The 10,039-nt window shown below is 55.4% G+C and overlaps 1 protein-coding gene across 1 annotated transcript in view; it reads right to left on the bottom strand.

Annotated features, from left to right (window-relative positions):
• Positions 1-5,589: 5,589 nt before the first annotated feature.
• CCDC40 (coiled-coil domain 40 molecular ruler complex subunit) overlaps positions 5,590-10,039 on the bottom strand; it is a gene marked incomplete at both ends in the record, with an annotated part of 45,390 nt that continues 40,940 nt past the window's right edge. Inside the window, 2 exons of the mRNA XM_080714153.1 lie at positions 5,590-5,838; positions 8,288-8,446. Of these exons, the coding sequence (XP_080570279.1) occupies positions 5,590-5,838; positions 8,288-8,446 (408 nt within the window). The remainder of the gene's footprint in view (positions 5,839-8,287; positions 8,447-10,039) is intronic.

The raw sequence follows: 10,039 nt of genomic DNA, 5'->3' as shown, positions 1-10,039 counted from the left end.
AAGAATAAAAAAATAGGGCAGGGGGTGTAGCTCGGAAGTCGAATGCCCCTGGGTTCCATCCCCAGACCCGCAAAAAAAAAAAAAAAAAAAAAAAAAAAAAAAAAAAAAAAAAAAAGTCAGGCTAGGGGTGTAGCACAGAGGTAGAATGCCCCTGGTTTCCATTCCCAGCACCTCCCCCCCCCACCCCCCAAAGAAGGACGAGGACGAGGACGAGAAAGAAAAGAAAGTATGGTGGACCAGAAGGCTGGAGGAACCACTGTGCCCAAGCAAGTCTGACCCCAAAGGAAGGGGGCAGGCCCAGGCTTGAGCCACAGCTGCCTATCAAAGCGGTTGGGGTCTCCCAGGAACAGGCCCCCGTGGAAGCAGTGATGGCTTTTCAAGCTGGTCCTGGCCGGGGCAGCCCTGTGTAGCAGGAGGGCCATGAGATGCTCTCAGGCCACCCACTCCTATGTCTTGGGGAAAAGCCGCACAGCAGCAGAGGTGGTCCCTGGGCACCAAGGGAGCCTGGCCTGTCCCCATCACAGAAGGGTCGGCTGTGAGCATTCTGACCCGCTGCAATGCTTTGGGGCCACGGGGCCACGGTGAATCAGGGCTTTCAGGGTTAGAATTATTTTTTTAGGTACTAGGGATGGAACCCAGGGACATTCTACCTCCGGGCTATATTCCTGGCCCTATTTTTTATTCTTTATTTTGAAACAGGGTCTCACTGAGTTGCAAAGGGCCTCATTAAATAGCTGAGGCTGTCCGTGAACAGAGATTCTCGTGTCTCAGCCTCCCAAATGGTGGGATTACAAGCGTGCGTCACCACGCCTAGCTCAGGGGTGAAGTTTTTACCCACCACACTTAGGACACCAAAATGTGCCGGGGTTTCCTCCCAGGACCAGCTTCTCCAGCCCTGCAGACACCAGTCCTACAGCCAATTCAGTCCTGACGCGGCCTACCCAGATGCAGCTCGCACCACACCGCACAGCCAGGGGTTTGGCTGCACGAGTCTCCCCACGTCATACACCAGCTGCGAACCCTGGGTACCTCTAGTACGTCTCATTGACTGGCTAGAAATACAGGGTTCTGCTGGGCGTGGTGGCGCACGCTTGTAATCCCCGCACTTGGGAGGCGGAGACAGGAGAATGGCGCAGGTTCGAAGCCAGCCGCGCTGGCTTAAGAGACCCTGTTTCCAAATAAAAAAAGATGTAAAAATGGGTCTGGGATTATAGCCCGGAGGTAGAAGGGCTTCCAGGAACCCCAGTAGCACCAAAAAAGAAAAAAAAGAAAAAGAAATACAGGGTTCTGACCCCCTCCTTAGGTTCAGTAAGCCACCAGATAGCTCACAGAAATCAAGAAAGTACTTCACTTATGTTTCCTGGTGTGTATGTGTGTTGGGGGTACTGGGGATTGGGCCAGGGGCTTTCTACCCCGAAGCTACACCCCAGCCCTATTTTTTATTTTTTATTATGAAGCAGCATCTGTTCGAGGCTGTCCTCGAACCGAGATCCTCCTGTCTCAGCCTCCTGAATGCTGGGATTACAAGCTTGTGTTGTTTTTTTATTTTTATTTATTTATTTATTTTGGTATTGGGGGTGGAACCCAGGGGCTTTTCTACCTCTGGGCTATATTCCCAGACCTATTTTATACTTTACTTGGAAACAGGGTCTCACTAAGTTGCTGAGAGCCTCACTAAGTAGCTGAGGCTGGCTTCGAACCCGTGCTATCCTCCTGTCTCAGCCTCCCAAGCGCCACCACGCCCGGCTTGTTTGTTTTTTAAATGAAAGATGTAACCAGGAATGGCTGACGGAGATGTGTTGTTTAAGGTTGGAGCGGGGTGGGCACAGCTTCTAGGCATGCCACCTTCCAGCACCAGTGTGGTCGACCTGGAGGCCCATGGAGTCTCCTATGTAGGGGTTCTGTGGGGCCCCATTATGTAGACAGGATGGATCACTGGCCTTGGGTGTCCAACTCTATCTCCACCCCTCCCAGGAGGTGGGTGGCTCCTACAGGTGACGAGCTACCATTCTGAAACCACCCAGGGACCCCCCCCCCGCCCATCCCCACAGGGGCAAACTTGTCTCCTCCCAGTGTCCGAGGTTTGTAGGAGCTGTGTGCCAGGAATTAGGCACCAAGACCAAACACCAACTTGGCACTATACTGCAGTCCTGCCCCCCTCCCCGGCCCTTCTAGTGACACGGTGTGATCACCACCCAGGATCTGGGAACTCAGAGTCTAGGGCAGGGGCCGCGGTCCAGGGACAACCCAGCTGTGCAGGGCTGGGGCCTCTGCATCTGTCAGAAGCTGCACTGAGCAGGGTGTGTGTGATGGCACATGCCTGTAATCCTAGTACTTGGGAGGCTGAGAGGAGGCTGGTAGGTTCGAGGTCAGCCTCAGCTACTTAGTGAGACCTTGTTCAAAGTAAAAAATAAAACTGGAGCCCGGCGTGGTGGCGCACACTTGTAATCCCAGCATTCGGGAAGCTGAGACAGGAGGATGGTGCTTTGTGGATAGCCTCAGTTGCTTTGTGAGGGCTTTTGCAACTGAAACCCTGTTTCAGAATAAAGAATAAAGCCGGGCGTGGTGACGCACGCTTGTGATCCCAGCATTTGGGAGGCTGGGACAGGAGGATCGTGGTTCGAGGACAGCCTCGGCTATTTAGTGAGACCCTCCGCAACTCAGTGAGACCCTGTTTCAAATTAAAGAATAAAAAATAGGGCGGGGGGTTTAGCCTGGAGGTCAAATGCCCCTGGGTTCCATCCCCAGACCCGCAAAAAAAAAAAAAAAAAAAAAAAGAATAGAACTGGGGGTGTCACTCGGAGGTAGAATGCCCCTGGGTTTTATCTCCAGTACTGCAATAAAATAAAATAAAATAAAATAAAACCGGGCTGGGGGTGGAGCTCAGAGGTAGAATGCCCCCCCACCAAAATAAATAAATAAATAAATAAATAAATAATAAATAAATGCATGCTGCGCTGGAGTCTAGAGGTATCTCAGGGTCTGCGCAACAAGCTCGCCGGGGAACCGGGTCCTGGACAATGGTACCGGCAGGCCCTGGCCCTGCACGGGAGAGCTCCCAGGTCATCGCTCAGCAGGCAATTCAGAGAGAAAAGGGTTAGAACTAAAGGTCGGCCGCAGCTGGCCCCGTCAGTCGGTGGAGCGCTGCCTTCTGGGACTGCTGGACCAGCCGCCCTTCCCGGGCAGGCTGCGTCCAAGCCCCGCGGTATTGATTTATTGTTTATTTATTTGGTGGTACTGGGCCTTGAACTCAGGGGCACTCCGTCTCCAAGCCACACCCCCAGCCCTGTTTTATTTGTACATTTTGAACTGGGGCCTCATTAAGCTACTGGGGCTGGCCTCGAATCCGAGATCCTTCCCTCCCGGGCTCCCAGGCGCTGCGATGACAGGTGCGCCACCATGCCTGGCCCGCCGGGGATGGCGGAGGGCCTCCCCGTGCCTCGGTTTCCCCCGGGGGAGGCAGGGCGCTTGGGCCCGGGGTGCGTTTCGGGGGCCCGTGTTTTTCGGGGGCTTGGTGTCTCCCCCCGCCCACGCAGGCCGCCCACCGCGCGCGGGGCCGCTCGACCCCCGGGTGGGGAAATCGCGGCCGGCCGGGCGCCCACGTGGCCCGCCCCCGGCAGGCCGACCCCGCGCCCGGCAGGCCAACCCCGCGCCCGGCCCGCTCACCTGCCGCCGCCGCCCAGCGCTGCGCAGACCCCCGAGCGGGCGCTGTCACCCGGCGGGGGGCGGGCGGGGCGGGGCGCGCGGTCACGTGACGCCGCCACTGCGCAGGCGCGGGGAGGCGGCGCCCCCTGGTGGCGGCGCGGGTCATGGCGCCCGAGTGGGCGGGGCGGGGCCCAGGCTGGGGCGCAGGGCCACAGGGTGCCCCAGGGCAGAGCCACACCCCGCCCCCGGGGGCGCACCCTGGGGACCAGCCGGCATCTTAGGCCTGCTCTGCAACTTACACTTGTGCCCGGGGGCAGCAGTGAACAGCTGGGAGTGGTGATGTTCACCCACATCTCAGCCCTCCCGAGGCTGAGACAGGAAGGTTTGGGGTTTGAGACCCAGTTTGTCCAGACTCTGAACAACCCGCCAAGACCCTGTTTCAAAATAAATTAATAAGCCGGGCATGCTGGTCATCCCGGCATTCGGGAGGCTGAGACCGGAGGATCGGGGTTCGCAGACAGCCTCAGCTACTTAGTGAGGCCCTTTGCAACTCAGTGAGGCCCTGTTTCAAAATAAAGAATAAAAAAAATAGGGCGGGGGGGGGTGTAGCTCGGAAGTCAAATGCCCCTGGGTTCCATCCCCAGACCTCCCCCCAAAAATAAAATTAAAATTAAAGGGACTGGGAGTGTAGCTTAGAGGTAGCATGTCCCTGGGTTCAAACCCCAGTACCCCCCCTCGCATACATACACACATACAACAGTCAAAACGTGTGATAACTCATAAAGCCAGCCATCTGAAAACATGAAATGATTTCTAAAGTGATAACAGGCTATGTTAAATTGTGCAAATTTAGCCGGGCATCATGGCGAGTGCTTGTAATCCCAGCGCTTGGGAGGCTGAGACGGGAGGATCACGCAGGTTCGAAGCCAGCCTCAGCTACTTAGTGAGACCCTGTTTCCAAATAAAGGATAAAATAGGTCTGGGAGTGTAGCCCAGAGGTAGAAAGCCCCTGGGTTCCACCCCCAGTACCACACACACACACACACACACACACACACACACACACACACAATTGTGCAAACTTTCAGGCAGGGGACACAAAAAAGCTGAACACAGGGCCCAAGGATAACTTGCCAAATAAAGTGTAAGGCGAGCTGCCCAGCGCTGTCAGTGGTGTTTCTGCAACATTTTCGAATAAATGTTTTACTCCCATATTCAGAAAAAAAATTTATTTTTTAGCTGCAAAGTTGAAAGTGAGGTGACTCCATAGAACACTCTCAGCTGAAGAGAAGCCAGGAGGTCAGCGGTGCTCAGAATCCCAGGGCGCAGAGCGGGGAGCGGCTGGCCAAGCCAGGTGGGGACACACTTAGCAAGTTATTACGGAGCTCTTTGAACACAGCCTGGGCGTTCGCGTCCCTTGGAGGTCCTGAGACTCACGGGTTGTGAATCTGAATTTAGCAGAGGGCAGAGCTGGACAGGCGTGGGGAGAAGGGGCCTTGGGTTTTCAGATGTGGCCTAGCAAGGCTCTGAGCATGAAACAGCCCTAAGGCCAGGCCGGCTAGGCCGGCCAGGCCTACGGCCGCCTTCCTGCCCTTCACTTGCTGCCTGCCCCAGACAGCGTCCAGGCGAGAGCTGCAGACAGTCAGCGGCCAGAGGCTGCGTTTCACATGGACTAGTAAGTCCAGCAGGGGAGTAGGGTTTGTGTTCATTGACCTCCTCCTCGTCCTCTGCAGAGGGAGGCCGACGGGCAGGCTGGCCAAAGCGCACCGGGAAATGTGGGGTTTCAGGCGGTCTAAGCGCTGAGGGGCTCAACAAATGGCTGCAGGGCTGACCTGTTTCTCTTATGTGGTGTCTTTCTGGGGGTGCACACGGATTTTAGGAACGCGGGGAGCTAGGCAGATCTTGGCTGCCTTCCTCGGGGACAGGCCTTGGGAGGCGGCCCCTCTAGGAGGGCCCCGGTGACGGCAGCCTGCTGGCGATCTTCTGGCTGACCTTGTGCAGGGCCTCCTGGAACTGGGGGTACTCGTCCTGCACCTGCGCCATTACGTGGGCGAGCCTGGCCAGCCGGTCCTCCAGGCGCTTGCTCTCTAGCTGCAGGGATTTCTTGGAGCGGAACAGGAACACGTACCTCCCGTCCCACACGGCCTGCAGGTGTTTCTGCCGCGTCTGCAGGGCCACGATCTCCTCCAGGTTCTGGGTGGGAAGGACCCTGGTCAGGCCGGGTCTCTCTGGGAGGACACCTGCCCGGCCCCCAACTCAGACCCTACGCCCTGGGAACAGGCCTAGATGGGGGCGAAGAGCCGGGGTGTGGTGGCGCACGCTTGTAATCCCAGTACTTGGGAGGCTGAGACAGGAGGATCGCACAGGTTCAAAGCCAGCCTCAGCTACTTCTGAGTCTCTCAGCAACTCAGTGAGACCGTTTCCAAATAAAGAATAAAAAATAGGACTGGGGGTATAGCTCAGAGGTAGAATGCCCCTGGGTTCCATCCCCAGTACCACAAAAAATAAATTAAAAAAAAAGAAAGGGGGGTGGAGGATGGAGTGCCACCAGCCAGGGCCCCTGAGGCCTCCCGGGGAGCTGCCTCTTCTATATTTATTAATTTATTGTGTGGTTGGGGGTTGGACCCAGGGGCATTCTACCTCTGAACTATACCCCCAGCTCTATTTTATTTATTTTTGAAGTACTGGGGATAGAACCCAGGGTCAGTCTACCTCCAATCTACACCCCTACCCGTATTTTTTATTCTTCATTTTGTTTTTTGTTTTTTGGTTTTTTTTGTGTGTGTGTGGTACTGGGGTTCCTGGAAACCCTTCTACCTCTGGGCTACACTCCCAGACACCTATTTTTTATATTTTTATTTGGAAACAGGGTCTCTTAAGCCAGAGAGGCTGGCTTTGAACCTGCATGATCCTCCTGTCTCCGCCTCCCAAGTGCGGGGATTACAAGCGTGCGCCACCACATCCAGCTTATTCTGTATTTTGAAACCGGGTCTCACTGAGTTGCAGAGGGCCTCACTAAGTAGCTGAGGCTGCCTGCAAACCACAATCCTCCTGTCTCAGCCTCCGAATGCTGGGATTACAAGTGTGCGCCATCATGCCTGGTGCAGGCTCTTTCTTTCTTTCTTTTGTTCTTTCTTTCCTTCCTTTCTTTCTTTCTTCTTTTTGCAGTGCTGGGGGGATGAAACCCAGGGGCATTCTACCTCTGAGCTACACCCTCTACCCTACTTTTTATTCATTACTTTGAAACAGGGTCTCATTAAGTTGCAGAGGGCCTAAGTAGCTGAGGCTGTCCATGAATCTGTGGTCCTCCCATGTCAGCCTCCTACATGCTAAGATCACAAGCGTGCGCCACTGTGCCCCACTCCCAGCCCTATTTTTTATTCTTCATTTTTAATCAGGGCCTCACTAAGTAGCTGAGGCTGGCCACCAACCTGCCATCCTCCTGTCTCAGCCTCCCAGGGACTGGGACCTTGCTAGGTGGAGAGTCTCGTTCCTTGCTGAGGATGTCCTCGACCTGCTGTCTCCCAGCCTCGGCCTCCCGGGTACTGGCATCACTATGCCTGGCTTCTGCTGGGCTTTCTTCAAAGGATTTATCGCTGTCCAACACGCCCTCTCCTTCCCCTTATTTATTTTGTTTATCCTTTGCCCTCCGGTCCCCAGAATGCGACCTCCAGGAGGGCAGGGATTTTCATCTGTTCTGTTGTATTCTGTTCTGCAGCCCTGGCACCCAGAATGGTTCCTGGCCTATGTTAGACACTAGATATAAGCTGGCCGTGGTGGCACACACTTGTAATCCTAGTATTTGGGAGGCTGAGACAGGAGGATCTCAGGTTCGCAGACAGCCTCAGCTACTTAGTGAGGCCCTCTGCAACTCAGTGAGACCCTGTTTCAATATAAAGAATAAAGAAGCCGGGCGTGGTGGCGCATGCTTGTAATCCCAGCATTTGGGAGGCTGAGACAGGTGGATCATACTTTGCAGCCAGCCTCAGCCACTTAGAGAGGTCCCCTGCAACTCAGTGAGACTCTGTTTCAAAATAAGGAATAAAAAAGAGGGCTGGGGGTGCAGCTTGGAGGTAGAATGCCCCTGGGTTCCATCTCTAGTACTGCAAAATAAATAAATAAATAAATAAATAAATAAATAAATAAATAAATAAATGGAATGAAGCCGGGTGTGGTGGTGCATGCTTGTAATCCTAGCATTTGGGAGGCTGAGGCAGGAGGATCTGGGTTTACAGACAGCCTCAGATACTTAAAGAGGCCCTTTGCAACTCAGTGAGACCCTGTTTCCAAATAAGGAATAAAAATTAGGGCTGGGGGTGAGGTAGAAAGCCCCTGGGTTCCATCTCCAGTACCAAAAAGAATTTCAAAAGTCAGGCTGGCAGTATAACGCAAGGTAGGATGCTTCTGGGTTCAATCCCCAGAACTGCAAAAAACAAAACAGACAGTAAAAAGAAAAAAACCTGGCATTAGATACAATCAATATTTGCTGAGTAAATGAATTTTAGAACCACCAAAATATGAGCGGCTAGAGGTGTGGTCACCAGCCTGGCCTTCCCTGGGTCCGGGCGACCCCAGGCCCCTCCTGCACAGGGCGCGCCCTCTGCCGTGGCGCCCCAATCTTAGTAGCTCCCAAGACTTTCACCTCTCGCTTGAGGGCCAGGAGCTTCTGGAGGTCGGCTTCCAGTGTGTCCACGTCGGCCTGCATGGTCGACAGCTTTTCCTGCTTCTCCAGGAGGGAGTCACTCAGGAGCTTCTGCATGTCCTCCAGCTCCGAGACGGTCTTGGTGCTGTCCTCTGTGGCCTAGGAGGTAAGCAGCCCTGCTGAGCGGCAGGCTCTCAGCAGACAGAGAGCGGCAGGCTAGGGCAGGGCACCCTGGGCACGCGATTAGGGGAGGAGTCGCAGAGCGGAAATCAAACCATCCTTGCCCTTCGGGAAGATGTGTGGGAAGGTGGAGTGCTCTGGGACTCGCACGGGGACCTGGAGCAGCAGCCAAGCCAGGGTGGAGGGCCGAGGAACGGGGTAGGAATGAGGGGGTTCCCCACCCAAGGAAGCTACAGTGTCTCGGGAACAGAGGATCGGTGGGTTCGGTGGACATGATGGAGAGGAGATGCTGGCTGGGGACCTGGGAACACCTGGGGATGGGCTTAGGGAAAGGTCCCATTTGTGTGTAAATGGAGGGGTGGGTTGTGGGGGTGGGCGTGGCTGTGGGGGCACAGAGGATGAGGGGGTTCTGGAGGGGAGCCAGGGAGGCATCCAGGTCAGCGAGGAGAGGGACACAGGCCAGGAAGCTGCAGAAGGAGTGGACATCGGGAGAGGCTGATGGGGAGAGGAGGCCGTGCCCAGCTCCGAGTTACCCCATGGTGTGAATAATGCGCTTCCCGGGCTGTGCCCCCCACCTCCAGCCGCTCCCTTTGGTAAAGCCGCAGGTTGCCGGGAGTTACTTCTCTTTGAGTTCAAGGACGGAGGTGGGAGGCGCCTCAGTGTATTTGTACAGGTCAACCACCTGCGTCTCCACCTCAACCACCTGCGTCTCCACCGCCCAACCATTAGACACAGACTGATCCACGGGCTAGCTGTGCTAATAAACTTGACCGCCCGTGAACGCGCTGAAGGACAGGAGGTCCCAGCGCAAACCAGAAAGAGCTACAGGGGACAGCGAGAGGAACAGCCCCCGCCCTGAACCTGCCGAAGGAGGAGCCCGTGACTGCCACCAGGGCGCCGATCCGCCGCCTGGCCACTGCTTGTGGGCCTGGCCCAGGGAACGAGCCAGTGGCAGACCCCGATTCTGCCCGGGGCTTCGGCTCCGAGTGGTCTCTCCTGCCCCGCCCGGCGCAGGCGCTCTGAGCTGCCCCTGAAGCCGCGTGGCTCCCTCTGGACCCTGGCGTGTATGGCTCTGCGGACCTGCTCCTTCGGCTCTTATCTGACCCCTGTGGCTCTGGGCATCCCATCTGCCTTTGCTCCTGGCAACGCCTCCGGAGCCCCTGCGGCCGCCGTGAGTCTCTGTTGGCCTGTCTGTAACATACACGCTACAGATAACACTCTATTTGTATACGGACCATTGTATAAAGCGGGAGGTGCGGCTTGAGTTCTAAATATTGGAAATTTAGATGGGAATAAAAGAACTTGTGATTGCCGGTCTACGACTTCCAGGTGACCCACAAGGACTCGGTGGCAGCACCTGATGGCAGTGGTGTGCGTATAGCTTGTGATTTTGTTATTAGTCAATAAATTCTGATGTTGTGGAAAGGCGCAAACATGTCTGTTCTATGTTAATGGCTTAGCAGGCTCACAGCACAGATACCGCCAAGGACAGCAAGGCCAGAGTGCCGTCTGAATATTCTCTCCCTCCCTCTCCCTCTCCCTCTCCCTCTCCCTCTCCCTCTCCCTCTCCCT

Source organism: Muscardinus avellanarius (genome assembly GCF_963383645.1).
Source record: "Muscardinus avellanarius genome assembly, chromosome: 16".
In the NCBI taxonomy this organism is placed as follows: Eukaryota; Metazoa; Chordata; class Mammalia; order Rodentia; family Gliridae; genus Muscardinus; species Muscardinus avellanarius.
Note: the sequence above shows the minus strand (reverse complement) of the source record. Positions and strands in the feature narration are given on the sequence as shown.